Here is a 16,096-nt window from a genome sequence, read left to right as displayed (position 1 = left end):
TTGTATGTTATTGTATTTTAAACCTCTATTATTTTTGTATAGGATAAAGGACATTGAGATCAGTGGGCCCCTAAACATAGAAAGAACATTTCAGTACGATAATGTCACTGGAGTTGGCAAAGCAATGATTAAGTGGACCCCAACTGTGAATGACATAGGAGATTACATTCCCATATGTTTTATTGCACAGACTACAACTCAGTAAGTATTGTTGTTCTTTATTACATTTTCATCAATAAATTGAGGAGGCTGTGTGGTCCAGTGGTTAAAGAAAAGGGCTTATAACCAAGAGGTCCCCGGTTCAAATCCCACCTCAGCCACTGACTCATTGTGTGACCCTGAGCAAGTCACTTAACCTCCTTGTGCTCCGTCTTTCGGGTGAGACGTAGTTGTAAGTGACTCTGCAGCTGATGCATAGTTCACACACCCTAATCTCTGTAAGTTGCCTTGGATAAAGGCATCTAAATAAACAAATAATTGTTCATTGTTGTTTTTACACTGTTGTTTTCTGTTCTCCAGGTATCAGTCTGAACTGAGATGCATAATAGTAGTGATTGAAGAAAGCCAAAGTAAGTGAAGATTTAAAAAAAAAAAAAAAAAGATAGTTTCCAGTAATTTTTATGCTTCTCATATATTCTCAACTATTTGTTAATGGCAATGAAACAGCAACTGTTTTTTTTAGACTAAAGAGATGAAGAATTGTTTTGGTTGACAGAGGGAATGCCATTTGATCTTCAGTTCTCCTGACTCAGTGGTATGATATGTATTAGAGATCTGTATTCACTCCCTGAAGAAGGCAATATTGTGGGGAATAGTGGGTGATTAACTCAACAACAGTTACACAATAACTTTTAAACTGGCAAATTAAGTGGTTGAAGTAAATTTCTAAATATAGATAATACTTTATCCAATAACAGGTGAATCGGATGTTGAATGCACTGACACAACAATGACTCTGTATGTTTCCAAGTCTTCAGTAAGAGGATTTAATGAAACAAATTTACGTCTAAATGACCCTTCATGTTCGGTGACAACTAATGGCTCTCACTTTATAGCAAGTGTGTCTCTGAACTCGTGTGGAACGCAGGTTGAGGTAATTACAGCTAGTGATGACACTTCTTAAAGTCATGTCAAGAGTAAATGTAGTTATTTTAACAAATATGAAATGTGTATTGTATTGTACAGAATAATTATACATAACAGATAACAAAGATAGCAAAAATTCCAAGAAAGCATAAACTTTTAATTATACATAACAGATAACAAAGATAGCAAAAATTCCAAGAAAGCATAAACCTTTATAATCTAGTGGTAAAACCTTCAAAAGACAAACATTACAGCTAATGCCTTCATCAGTGTTGATATTATATATATATATACATATATACACTGTATTACAGCTAATGCCTTCATCAGTGTTGATATTATATATATATACATATATACACTGTATTACAGCTAATGCCTTCATCAGTGTTGATATTATATATATATACATATATACACTGTATTACAGCTAATGCCTTCATCAGTGTTGATATTATATATATATATATATATATATATATATATACACTGTATTACAGCTAATGCCTTCATCAGTGTTGATATTATATATATATATATATATATATACACTGTATTACAGCTAATGCCTTCATCAGTGTTGATATTATATATATATATATATATATACACTGTATTACAGCTAATGCCTTCATCAGTGTTGATATTATATATATATATATATATATATATATATATATATATATATATACACTGTATTACAGCTAATGCCTTCATCAGTGTTGATATTATATATATATATATATATATATATATATACACTGTATTACAGCTAATGCCTTCATCAGTGTTGATATTATATATACATATATATATACACTGTATTACAGCTAATGCCTTCATCAGTGTTGATATTATATATACATATATATATATACACTGTATTACAGCTAATGCCTTCATCAGTGTTGATATTATATATATATATATATATATATATATATACACTGTATTACAGCTAATGCCTTCATCAGTGTTGATATTATATACATATATATATATACACTGTATTACAGCTAATGCCTTCATCAGTGTTGATATTATATATATATATATATATACACTGTATTACAGCTAATGCCTTCATCAGTGTTGATATTATATACATATATATATATATACACTGTATTACAGCTAATGCCTTCATCAGTGTTGATATTATATATATATATATATATACACTGTATTACAGCTAATGCCTTCATCAGTGTTGATATTATATATATATATATATATATATATATATATATATATATATATATATATATATATATACACTGTATTACAGCTAATGCCTTCATCAGTGTTGATATTATATATATATATACATATATATATATACACTGTATTCATGCATTTCTCACATTTCAGGAAACTGTGGATGAAATCATTTTCAAAAATGAAATGACATCATTTGATCAACCTCAAGATGTCATAACCAGAGAGCATCAGTTCAAGATACTGTTCATTTGCAAATTCCCCAAAAACAGTCGACTCTCAGTCTCCTTCGAAGCACAAAAGAGTGACTATTTGTTCACAGAAGCCCTTTTTGGCAACTTTACCTATTTGTTTCAGTTTTATGACAACAGTGCTTTCACAACAGTGATCAATCCAAACACTCACATAAAGGTGAAGCTAAAGGACATGATATACATGGGCATCAGCGTGCAGTCGTCTCTGTCCAGCATTCGCCTGTTTGTGGAGTCCTGCAGAGCCACTCCTCATGATAATCCCAACGATCCCATCTATTATGACATCATTAGCAATGGGTAATAATCTTTCACATAATACTGTAGAGTGAATGTGGTCTTAATGTGTCAAATTTGTAGACCTTTATATTAATACTATAAAGCCATTACTTTAGTTGAAGATTTTATTGTTTTTTTCCAGCAAAATATTTGAATACCCCTAAAAACATAGCTACAATATATGTTGCACTGGGGGACACAAATGGAAAGCCCTTCGCACCTGGTCCCAGCCTGTGCATTGGGCTGTATTGCTGTGTCGATCCTCTCATTCTTATTGGTAACATTGCTGTTTGCCAGAATTCCACAATAGACATTGATTAGTTTAAAACAGGTAAATGCAATATTTTGGTAACAATTGATGTTTTATTGTCCAGGTGCATTAAAGCTCAAACAACAAAGGTCTATTCAGGCAGTCTAAAAGAATTCAGATTTGGACTGGAGGCCTTCAGTTTCATTGGCGACTATGAACAGGTACAGTGTATATGAACATGTGAATCACATGAGGCAATCAAACACACCATTTCATACAGTGACATTCATTTAGGATAAATTGATAATAAATAGATTTATATTTGGCACACCATAGATTTCAGATTTTGACCGTCTTGAATTGTACTATATTTAGCCAACATTACTAAACAGCAGTCATGGAGTCCATGGCCTCAAGGCCGGTTTGTGAACATGCACTGTGGCTTCTGATGTTCTTGGTTTCAGGACCTCAAGGACACATTGCTTCCATCTGGTTGCATTTGATTTCACATGCATCAGTATAACTACATTTTTGTTCCACATTTATTTGCAAAATGCTTTGTAGTTTACAATAGAGGTAGTTTACATTAGTATGAATTTGAAAAAGCACTATCCACATTTACCCAACTTACCATAATAAACAGAACAGCAGGTTTGACTTTGTTATATATAAGTTCTTGACCCCACCCTCTTCCTAGAGATCCATGGTCTTGACCAAAATGGCTCCGGCCTCAGCCAGCCTCAGGGTTTTTGGCCTCGGCCTGGCAGATCCAGTCCTTGAACCCTACTCTGCCTAGCACTAGGTTTTTATTTACAATGTTAGTTAACTATGAGATATAAAAAACCCTGTAACTGGACATTTAATATTGCAATTATGACCTGCATTAAATACATAATGATTGTGCAATTAAATAACATGTAACTAATACAAATAGCAGTTCAACACTGATTCACAATTCCATCCTAGTTCTTTCCTTGCCTACCTTTATGTATTAGGTGTACATCACCTGCACAGTCCTCCTGTGTGGAGCTGGGGATCCCAAAAACAGGTGTGCCCAGGGCTGCACCAACAGCAGCTCCAGCCGACGCAGGAGATCACTGGTTTCAGAGACCCAGAGATATTTCATATCCCAGGGGCCTTTGCGTCTTGCTAGGACCTCTTCAGGCAGCCCAGGTAGAGGAGTTTTTATAATGTAAAATACATTGAATGAGGCTATATGAAGTAGAATTCAAAACTATTTTTATGACTGGTAAAATATTTAGATATTTAGAGCACAAACCTGTGGGACAGATTTACTATTGCTCCATTAACTTATTTATCTATGGGGGGTGGGGGGCTTCTTTGAAATACTGTTCTTTTGAATCTAGTGCTGTAAAGGGGTGTGAGAATATCTTGAGAAATGATTAACCTCTCCTGTAAAAACATCTAGTTGAGGAGTTTCCCTGCATTGTTTTATTACAGTGTGTTGTTTATTTTGTGTTCCAGGTTCCAATCTGAATCTGAACACTCAGGTCGTCTCTTTTGCTTTTATTGTGGCCATTGTCCTGGTTGCTTGAACTGTGATCTACAAAGCAAAAGTGTCCTGAGATGTCAAGTATAAAATCCTACCTTCTGCTGAGCTCTAACATGGTTTTTGAATACGCCTTACCGGACTGAAGCATTTGGAAGTAAAAAATACAGTTGGGGTATTTTAGTGGGAATATAAAATATGTATAACTCCTAATAGGTTGGTTATTTGCATAATGATTCTAGGTGTAATAAGTGTTTTTTCACATGGTGAAATGGTCTTTTAGCCCTAATGAACTACAGGGTTTGTGATGGTTGTAATTCTAGTTTCTCACAGCTGCAAGAAGGTATGCATTGACTGAAGCATCAGAAACAAATGAAGTCTGGGCTGCATAGCAGATATTACAAAATATGTGTACAGGGTTAAAGTCAGGTTGCTTAGCTGCACCCTATAAAAATACCTCACTTGTTTACATTTTGTGCATTTTCATTGTATTAATGTTACACCAACTGCATCCTGTAATTGCAATTCGATACATATATGATTGTTATTCACATGCCTGTTTGTATCTGTTTTTGTACGTCTGAGGTGGGTTTTTGTGATAATAACACTAATATAATTGACAATGCAGTTTGTACTTCAAATCAATAATATATTAAAAGTTAGCAGATATTTTCAAATGAGTCCTATATGTAAACATCCCATTCAATTCAATTAACTTCAATAATTCAATCAAGTAGCATATTTTTCATATGTAATCATTAGAATTACTCTTTGACCAACAGAGGGTCACATTCCATCTCCACATTCAACCCTATTTGAAGATAGCTGTTTGCTGGAATCTAGAATCTTAGAAATGTATTACCATGTATAATGACTAATACTATTGACACCGACATTGTATAGCAAGCTGGTTGTACTCAATTTGTTTACCACTTCATGCAGACCACAAAGTATGAGACAGCACAATCATTTGTTTAACAGAATGTGTCAGCAGTAGTGTTAAAAGAGAAGGGTGCAGAGTATAAAAGAACAGTAGATTTATCAAGCAAATAACATATATTAATAAAGATATTTCATTAATTTGGGAATGTATCTTCTTGGAACAGAGGAACAGATTAAAAATAAATAAAACTTATGAAGAGGAAGGAGAATTAATAGAGCAGGATAGATTGCTCTAAAGGGGGGGTGGAGGGTGGTCCTAAACCTACAGCTATGACCAAAAGTTTGCAGACTTTTGCAATATCATTTTGTAGTTTCTTTGATTACTTGATGTTAAATAAAATATCTAAATTATTTTTATATATATATATATATATATATATATATATATATATATATATATATATATATATATATATATATATATATATATATATATATATATTTAATTATGTCTGTAGTTTATTAATGACAGTTACACAGATTTGTTCTTGGGAGGGGAAATAAAATGAAAGGAAAAAGGGGGGTACAGGGATGGAGGCAGCGACAGAGAAAAACACAGACTGAAACACACAAAATGAGTAAGGGTCATACCTTAGCATGTATGCTGTGTCCTATCAGGATGCAATAGCTTCTTTTACAGTGTTGAAATCATTATGTGATAAAATGTACCAAAAAACTAAATATTAATGTAAACCCAGCTATTTCTAGCCTTGCTATTCTACCCAGGAATGCAATGCTGTAAAACCAGAATAACCTTTTTGATTATGGAGTGTAATTTCATCTCTCTCTCTCTCTCTCTCTCTCTCTCTCTCTCTCTCTCTCTCTCTCTCTCTCTCTCTCTCTCTCTCTCTCTCTCTCTCTCTCTCTCTCTCTCTCTCTCTCTCTCTCTCTCTCTCTCTCTCTCTCTCTCTCTCTCTCTCTCGTGACTGATGTGTAGTAAAACAAGGACAGTTAGTCTAATGTGAAGGACTGTGTTTTCTTGTTGAAAAAGTGTAAAGGGCAGGGTTTCTGTTTTCTTTGAACTGAGCACTGTTGGATTCACTGATCATCGTCGATCTGTCAATGTCACATTTCGTCAATAAAACAGTGTCTAAGTCTTTGGATTGTTGAATTAAACATCTGAAAGTAACCAAACCTTTCTTCAATGTAGTATTGGGCCAGATTTATCATGGTGTTTATGTCCAAGTGCAATTTGCTACATATTTAGTTTAGTATATATTTTTTAAACAGGGGAGTCAATTATTAGACATACAAATCATCAGCAAGGCTTATGGCAGCAAAAGTTGTTAAAAGTTATTCCTTGGGTTGCCTTTGCCAAGTTCTAAATTGATGTTACGTAGAAGCTGTGCATGCACATTGTACACGCCCAACGTCAGGAATCTGGCTAAACAAGCTGTCTTGCACTCACACTGATCAACACATCTGTGGTTAACAAAAGCAATGAACCATACAATCAAGGGGAATGTCAAACCAGTATCTGTTCTCTAATACAGCAGTAATCTGTTATAAATAAAAAAAAAACAATGAAAAATGTATGGCGTCAGGGGTGCTGGAATCACTTCCTTAAATGATCCAACCCCACATAGTTAAAACTGGCTGCAGTGGAAAATATGGATTTCTTTTTCAAACTCAATTTCGAATCACCATCGTTGAGCTTGAAAGAAGGTTTTTGTAAATGGTAAGCATGTTTTCAGGTTGAACACTAAAAAGCCTGTGCTGCTCTAATGATAACACCTTTATAAGAAACTTTATGATAATGTTAAAACATGCAATGGAGCTCGACACCAATAAGGTGTTGTTAATGTTATTTTAAAACAAAAACAACTATTATTCCTTGTTAATGATCAGCCAAGCTGTGGCTTCTGACCCTGAAAGCAATGGTTCTGAGACCAAGGATCAGACCCTGAAAGCAGTGGTTCTGAGACCAAGGTTCTGACCCTGAAAGCAGTGGTCCTGAGACCAAGGTTCTGACCCTGAAAGCAGTGGTTCTGACCAAGGCTCTGACCCTGAAAGCAGTGGTTCTGACCCTGAAAGTAGTGGTTCTGACCCTGTGCGGTCCTGGTTTCTCTTTCCATCGCTTACCACGGTTCTGTTTTTTTCTAATCCTGTTCCTGAATCTCTATTGTCCTGTTCATGGTTTCTGTACAGATCGTTAATCAGAGTGCTGAACAACCTGTGGATTTGGACACAGAACGATAGGATGCTGAACAGGAATCAGGTTAAACAACACATTCCATTAGAAGGTTAAAAAACACATGCTCTCTATTCAATAACATAATATTGAGAGAAAAGGTTAAGTAGTTGCCTTTGGCATGATTATAAATAACCTAAAAACGTCGACAGGAATCTGTCTGGCTAAACAAAGTACCTTGCACGCACATAGATCAAACACATTTGTGGTTAACAAATGCAAATAACCATTAATTCAACTGTTAGTTTCAACTAACACATCCATCTGGAATTCAAACAGCCTCGATTTGACATTCATTATTATAAAACATTATTTTAAATAAAGAAATGTTCTTCACGTACGCAGCATTTTCCTTCCAGTATGTCTAAACCCTAACCCTAATCTGACCCCTGACCCCTGGGCACCACCAACACATTTACAAACCCGCCGCCTCTGCCGCAGGGTACCCATGAAAACATATTTCAAAATAAAGACATGTTCTTCACGTACGCAGCATTTTCCTTCCAGTATGTCGTTAGACTGGTTTTCTGTACACTGCAAATCTTTATTAAGCCTTTTTCTCCAGACTTCGTAATCAATTGTAGAAACTGTATCTCTACAACTATAAAATAAAAATAAAAATAATAATACAATTATTTCATCAAAATGGTCACGAGTTAAGGACTATTTAATTTACTATTTGCGTTAAAGCTTCGGGGGTGGGGTGGGTTCAGCAATGTATTGTATGTAAGAAAGATCTCTAATACTGTCTAGTTTACACCCAGGGTACCTATTTTAAATAAAGAAATGTTCTTTCCACCCTTTAATGTACTCCTGTTTTTTGAAAGGAGGGGCTTTCAGGTCAGAAATGCATTTTTGGTTATTAAGTTTGAAATATTTAGTACACATATAATTATTTTGAATTACTACACATACTAATTTTGTACCACTCAGAACACCTAAAATAGTGTGTTCTAATTGAATTCGTTAATGTAATCAATCATAGAAACTGTATCTCAACAACAACAAAACCATAGTCTAATTGAAAATTCGTCTACAAACTGAACAAACTTTAATTGACCAAAAATAATTTTCTAGCAAAACCATCAAGTAAATATTAAATGTATACATTATGTTACATCTATCGTTGTACAAGTGCTTTTTTTCTATTACGCCAAGAACTTTATTAAATAGACAAATACAACTTCCATCACCCATGTTGTTATTATTATTATTATTATTATTAATAATAATAATAATCTATTTATTTATTTGGCAGATGGCGTTATCCAAGGCGACTTACAGGTGTTACAGGGCAACAATGCAAAATTAATATTTAAATACAGTATAGTTTACAATAAGTGCAAAAATACTACAAAAATACAATATGACTACAACCAAGTTACATGTATCAAATGAAAGCCCACACAATGTCACCCTATAAAAGTTTCTAGAGCAACAACAATACAATACTTGATATAAATATTTTTCTTTCAAACTGATAACTAGAAAACCCGGTTTCAGTTTGCCCTTGAAAGGCATGCATAGTTTCCAGCTCCTGGATGGGATGGCCCTCAAAGGGAAGGTGCTTGATGACCATATATATATATTTTTTTTTAACCTGTCGAAAATAATTTGCATTTGCATTGCAGCTAAGGTATAAAGGTGAGTACTTGTATAGCCTCCCAACTCATTGAAACAGAGAAGCCTAGTAAGAATGGGTCTACTTGTGGTGCTGCTTTACTGTAGCCTGGTCTCCGGTGTCTTTGGAAATGAAGTCTATATGCAGGGGGGGTTTCTGACTTTCACACCCAAAGGAAATAATCTAGATGGCACAATCAGGGTAAATGTTTATCATTTCCATTAATGTTTTACTTTTTCCTTATTCCTTTTTTCTGAAATGTAATATGATGATATATTATTATGCATGTTACTAACATACTTGTTATTTGTAGTAGTAATAATAGTAATAGTAATACTCTCAATATCTAATTAATGTTAATACCAAGTTTCATTACATCTAGATTTGCAGTTTTTATATTACTAATCACTCATTTTGAATGCACTACAGGTTTGATGAACTTAGATAATGCTACATTTTGATTGCAGGTGGACTTCCATTCCAAAGAGTCATATGTCTACACTGGATCATGCTCGCCAGCGTCTTCTTGGGAATGCCATGAAGGAGACTGTGGTACCATAACCACTTCTGAATATGGAGAAACTGATCCCGAACACTCTGGAGGCAACTGTGAGGTAGAGGGCTTTGTTACGAGAAACCTACCAAGTGATAAACCTTTCGACTTGCTGTAAGTTTATATTAAATTGTTATTAATAACGAATACAAAATAAACACATAAATAAATGTTACAGCACACACATAACACATCTCCTATAACTACGTACATGAAAAACACATAATACAAATGTAAATACACCACAGTTTCAAACCGGCTATACTGCATTTGTTTAGAAATCTTGTCACTGGTATCACACTCTCACACACACACACATTATATATATAAATTTGTTTTAATTTATTATTATTATTATTTTACAACTACAGAGAGCAAGGTTGTTGTGTGGCCAACGGTCAATTTGGTGTTAGTTGGTGGAAAATGAAAGCTCATATCGATCTGGGAAGAAGATCAGATACTGGACACCCCAACAGATCCCCTATAACGACAATGCCACCACAAATCTTGTACGGTACATTCTACACAAATTATATTGCACAGTGTGTATATATATATAGATATAGATATAGATAGATAGATGTCTATATTTCTATCTATCTATCTATCTATCTATCTATCTATCTATCTATCTATCTATCTATATATGTATATATATATATATTGATCGATAGATATAAAGTAAGATCCTGAGTTTGAGTAATTGTTTGTTATTTTTTTAATGTTTAATTATTTTTTAAATTTAGTCGTCATCAATTATTTTACCCCGGTTTTCACCCCAATTTAGCATGCCCAATTATTATCTGTATTCTCGGCTCATCGCTCATAACCCCCCCGCCGACTCGGGAAACGGAGGCTGGAACACGCGTCCTCCGAAACGTGCTCCTGCCAAGCCGTCATTTTTCGCACTACAGGGCCACAGCAATGCCACCAGACCTATAGTGCCGGAGGACAACACAGATCTGGCGGCTCCACTGCAGAGCCACAGGCGCTTTATCGGCCACAGGCGTCGCTGATGCACAGTGGATTCCCCTGCCGACCTAAGCCCTCCCTACCCGGGTAGCGCTCAGCCAATTGTGCGCCGCCCCCTAGGAACTCCCGGTCACGGTCGACTGTGACATAGCCTGGATTCGAACCTGCGATCTCCAGGCTATAGGGCTCATCCTGCACTCCGCGCGGAGCGCCTTTACTGGATGTGCCACTCGGGAGCCCCCGAGTAATTGTTTGTTAATGTTATACCATTACCTTTACAAAAAACACAGACCTGGAATAGACACTATGGTACAGTAGGTTACTCTGCTTAATTTTTCATTTGTATTCAAGGGTCCCCCAGAACTGTCCTACAACTTACAATTTATTGGCACATGACCCTGATGGTGATAATGTAAGATGTCGATATGGAATTAAAAAAAATTCAGAGTGTTACAACTGCAAAACAGTTCCCGACTTTACCCTAGATGAGGTAAGATAAAACATACCTACTATTAAATTACTGCCACTGTCAGGGACAGCCTCGTGAATGTACTGAAACATATTTATACAAAATGTACCCTTCTGAATTATGTTATTATGCACAGTTCAGTACAAATTGACAAATAACCTGTATAGTTTTCTTTTATTGAAAGAGTGGGGGTGATTATTATGATGTTAAAATTAAAATTGTGAACAAAATATTTACAATCTTCCTTGCTCTTCTTTTAACTAAAGAGGATTTATAATGTAATATGTGTTCCAACAGAAGCACTTAAGCTTTCTCTTTTAAAAGGCCAGCTACTAGCTCACCTTTTGGTTGTCACCCTTTTGTCCACCCAACAGAAGAACCATAGAAGCAGGGTCAGCTGTACTGTTAATATAACATACAATACTACAGAATTACCCTTCAGATATGAAGTGCAAAAATCAATCAAATGAAGTATATTATGCCTGATATCTGGTCTTTTTGCAACACACAACATGGTGAATACGATAATGGTCTGAATGTTCAGTCTTCTCTAAGCCTTTTCCATGCACTCTAACACTCCTATAGATGATTTAGGCTGTATTTGACTATAACTCGATAAACGATAAGCCGCTCGATTTTCTACAAATATTTTTTAACCTTTCAGGTAGTGTGTAATTATTTTGTGATTTTGAGGACTCCTCTGTATGTTTAAATTACAGCCTGCCTGTCTCTACATACCAATACAAGAATAACAAAAATAATCTTTTATTTAATTAATTTTTTATGTAACTATTTTTTGCAGAATGCCTGCTATTTATCATTTTCTGGCTCCTCATCATCTGGACCATATGTGTTTGAACTTGTACTGGAAGATTTTCCAAGGCAAAATACAACATTAAAATATCATGATGGGACATCAACCGTCAAATACCCACTGTCCCAAGATGCATCAGATCCATTGAGCAAAATACCCCTTCAATTTCTAGTTATAGGTCAGCATTTATTTTTCAAATGTATCTGTAACTATAGACAATATTAGAGAAACAAATAAGACAGTTTACATTGTTTGCATTGTACTTCTTTATGTATATTCCAGTTGATGGGGCAGCGCCATCCTGTGTTTTGGGGGAATACATACCAAAGTATATAACTCCAACTGTTAGCAATGGTGTCTTCATAAAGGCAGCACTTGGTAAAGAATTTTCGTTTCCTGTCTCCGCAGTCTCGACACAATCAGTGTAAGTCATCAATCATTTCTAATACTGTTCTTATTTTTCTAGTAATTGGTAAATGTTTCTTTTTCTTTAATACAGTATATGTTTTAATGTTAAAAATTTTCCTTTATTTTAATTACATCGTCTTTAACTATAATTTCAGTTAAAAAATAAGAACATGGTTTAAGTATATAAACAACAATAACAATTTGGAACAACCAAGCATTACAATTACCTATATTGTTTTTATATAGGATAAATGACATCAGGATTAGGGGCCCCATAAACATAACAAAAACATTTGCGTACGATGCTGTCGCTGCAGTTGGCAAGGCACTGGTTAAGTGGACTCCGACTGCAAAAGATGTAGGAGATTACATTCCCATATGCTTTATTGCACAAACTACAACCGGGTAAGCATTGTTGCACCTTATTACATTTTTATCAATAAGTGTTTCTTTTTTAAAATTGTTACACTGTTGTTTTGTATTCCCCAGGTATCAGTCTGAACTGAGATGCATAACAGTAATCGTTGAAGAAAGCCAAAGTGGTAAGTGGATTTCTTTTTAAATAAAACATTCCCAGTAATTGTGATTCTTCTCACAGATTCTCCACTATTTGTTAATGGCAATGAAACAGCAACTGTTTTTTTTAGACTAAAGAGATGAAGAATTGTTTTGGTTGACAGAGGGAATGCCATTTGATCTTCAGTTCTCCTGACTCAGTGGTATAATATGTATCAGAGATCTGTATTCACTCCCTGAAGAAGGCAATATTGTGGGGAATAGTGGCTGATTAACTCAACAACAGTTACACATTAACTTTTAAACTGGTCAAATGAAGTGAATTCAAGTAAGTTTCTAAATATAGATAATATCTTTGATTTTGTGCTTTATTAATTTATAAAATAAACCTTTTTTTTGGTACAGGTTTTCAAGAATAAAACAACCACACAGCATATGGATGGGGTTTCCTATTTCAATGACCTGTTTTGTCCCAGTAGCTGTTATTGTTATGTGTAGTGTTAATTCTTTTTAATGTTATGTATTCCCAAAGTTAACAATGTTACCCACATGTTACATAATTAAATATATGTGTCTTTTTGTTTTACAGTGTATTTTTTTATTTAAAAATATTCAATTTGTTTAAATATTGAACATATTTTACCAGCAGTGAAATAAATATTCTAGAGGAAAAAAAATATTTTATTGCACGTATTTATTTGTAATACACGCAATAAAATAACTTTTTCCCCCAGCATATTTATTTCACTGCTCGTGCTTATTGGGTAAAACTTACAAAAACTGCAATAAGGCATACAGTGTATTATATGAGATATGTGTTGCATAAAAGGCGCTATAAAAATGATGATTATTAACATTATTGATTATTATTGTATTTATTTGTTTTAAGTGACCACCCTTTAAAAGCATGGATATTGATGCCTGTACTAAATCCAACCTCACCCATGGAGGAGCATTATAACGAGGCACCTTTGAAGGAGGCAGAAATACGTGATGCTCAAGTGATACATAATTTACTTGTAATATTGTCCAATTATTTTTGATTAGCTCACCGCTACCACCTCCGCGCTGACTCTGGAGCGGCGAAGACGAGCACACGCTGTCCTCCGCAGCATGTGCCATCAGCCGACCGCTTTTTTTTAGTTTTTCTAGAAAGCTAGCATGAAATACGTACACCTGCACATCATAGATCTTTTCATAAAGAGGGGAATATTTATATTTCGTTTTTTTTATAGAATGGAACAAAATAAAAATAAAAAACACCTACAATATGTAGGATACACTTTTCTGAAAAAAATCTGTGAAATGTCCATTTAAATCTGTACAATGTTACATAATATAATACAGATTTGCATATGGTACAACTCTAGAAAGTCTACAATTACCATAACTAAAAGAGCATATCTTGTCAGATAATTTCCTCCTTAATGCATTATTCACCTCACTTCAAAACAGTGTTTTTGATATAATGAATAAAAAATAATAACAACCATTTTTACAACAGATATATGTGTCTCACATCAATTAAAAAAATTGTGTGTTGAGGATACTAAACGTTCCTTATTTCATTAAAATAGTCATGAGTTAAGGATGATTTCATTTACTCATGCGTTAAAGCTTTGCAAATGGCTTAGGGCTGTCAAGGACAAAACTACATTGCAATACTTCACAATATCAGGGTTCTTATGCAACAGTTTCCTTCCAGTATGTCGTTAGACTTGTTTGTTCTGTAAATCTTTGTTAAGCCTCAGGGCCATATTTTCAAAACGTTTCCTGCACCCTTTAATTTACTCATATTTTTTTAAAGGAGAAAAGGGAATGCTAGGTTTACAAAATGAGAAACAAAACACCTCCAGCGTGCTTAAGAGAACTTAGGTTATATTACTTAGTTGTTTGGTTCTAGTTTTGCAAAATTGACAAACGTGGTGTAATTAAAGACTGGAGTATAGGGGGACTGGATTTACAAACGTAGGGCAGCAGTGTGGAGTAGTGGTTAGGGCTCTGGACTCTTGACCGGAGGGTTGTGGGTTTAATCCCAGGTAGAGGACACTGCTGCTGTACCCTTGAGCAAGGTACTTTACCTAGATTGCTCCAGTAAAAACCCAATGATGTCTTGTAACAATTGTAAGTCGCCCTGGATAAGGGTGTCTGCTAAGAAATAAATAATAATAATAATAATAATAATAATAATAATAATAATAATAATAATAATAATAATAATAAATGGAAGTACACTGAATGACACAGAAGGATGTTAAAGGACAAATATTAAACGTGAAGGAGATTTTTTTTTTAATTTGAAGAACAGGGTTTTCTCATTAGGAAGTTACAAAGGACTGGGTTTGATGTCCTTTGAGATTTTTCTATGCTATTTTAAAGGACTTTCTTTATGTTGCATTAAACATCTGAAAGCAACCAACCCTTTCTTAAATGTAATATTGGGCCAGGTGTATCAAGGTGTGTGGCAGAATGAGGGTACTGGCCTGTGTATATGTGTGTTTTGTAGTGGTGGTGGGTAATTAAAGGGTTAATTCACTAGCACTTTAAAAACATGTGAGAATGTGGTGGAGGGTTTAATTGATTAAGTGGATGTAAATTGCTGCACTGGTGTGTATATATAAGGGAGCACTGAGAGCACAGGTTTAGTTGGTGTTAGGATTCTGGAGTGTGTAGATCTCTGATCCTGTGTGTGCAAGATCTGTTTTTGTTTAAACTGTTTATTTTGTTTGTTTTATTTAATAAATACATGCCGGAGCGCTTTTCCCTGCACATCCTGACTCTGAGTCTCCCTACCCCGGTCAGCCTGTCACAAGGTGTTTATGTCCAAGTGTAATTTGCTACATGTTTAGTAAATATAGTATGTTTTTAAACAGTCAGGGAATCAGTTATTAGATATTCATGAGACAGGAGCCAGGCCTGCATAAAGGGACTACCAGAATAAAAACAAAGTGCTTGTGATTTACCAACAGAATAGGGGTTTCCCCTTGACTACTCGGAGAACTGCCATCTCTGAGGT

At 34.8% G+C, this 16,096-nt stretch overlaps 2 protein-coding genes across 4 annotated transcripts in view; both read left to right on the top strand.

The window, feature by feature from the left end:
* Positions 1-5,674, top strand: part of LOC117434785 (uncharacterized) — an 11,584-nt gene extending 5,910 nt beyond the window's left edge. The window contains exons 7-13 of one of the 2 annotated variants that reach the window (XM_034057436.3): positions 43-201; positions 520-569; positions 918-1,093; positions 2,662-2,855; positions 3,209-3,305; positions 4,080-4,257; positions 4,570-5,674. In XM_034057436.3, the coding sequence (XP_033913327.1) occupies positions 43-201; positions 520-569; positions 918-1,093; positions 2,662-2,855; positions 3,209-3,305; positions 4,080-4,257; positions 4,570-4,640 (925 nt within the window). In that variant the 3' untranslated portion in view covers positions 4,641-5,674. Of the gene's footprint in view, positions 1-42; positions 202-519; positions 570-917; positions 1,094-2,457; positions 2,856-3,208; positions 3,306-4,079; positions 4,258-4,569 lie in introns of both variants that reach the window. The other variant, XM_059003094.1, reaches the window with a different exon arrangement.
* Positions 5,675-9,390: 3,716 nt separating this feature from the next.
* LOC117434832 (uncharacterized) lies at positions 9,391-15,849 on the top strand. 2 transcript variants are annotated; one of them, XM_034057502.2, is made up of 9 exons: positions 9,391-9,549; positions 9,816-10,015; positions 10,273-10,410; positions 11,225-11,363; positions 12,145-12,334; positions 12,439-12,580; positions 12,811-12,969; positions 13,054-13,106; positions 13,486-15,849. In XM_034057502.2, exons 1-9 carry the CDS (start codon positions 9,424-9,426, stop codon positions 13,497-13,499), a joined length of 1,161 nt encoding a protein of 386 aa, XP_033913393.1. In that variant the 5' UTR covers positions 9,391-9,423; the 3' UTR covers positions 13,500-15,849. The 2 variants fall into 2 exon arrangements, with proteins under 2 accessions (XP_033913393.1, XP_058859079.1); XM_059003096.1 differs by lacking the exon at positions 13,486-15,849 and adding an exon at positions 13,212-13,458.
* The last annotated feature ends 247 nt before the right edge of the window (positions 15,850-16,096 follow it).

The sequence above is a fragment of the Acipenser ruthenus genome, chromosome 28 (genome assembly GCF_902713425.1).
Source record: "Acipenser ruthenus chromosome 28, fAciRut3.2 maternal haplotype, whole genome shotgun sequence".
Classification (NCBI taxonomy): domain Eukaryota; kingdom Metazoa; phylum Chordata; class Actinopteri; order Acipenseriformes; family Acipenseridae; genus Acipenser; species Acipenser ruthenus.
This window is presented reverse-complemented; position numbering and strand designations above follow the sequence as displayed.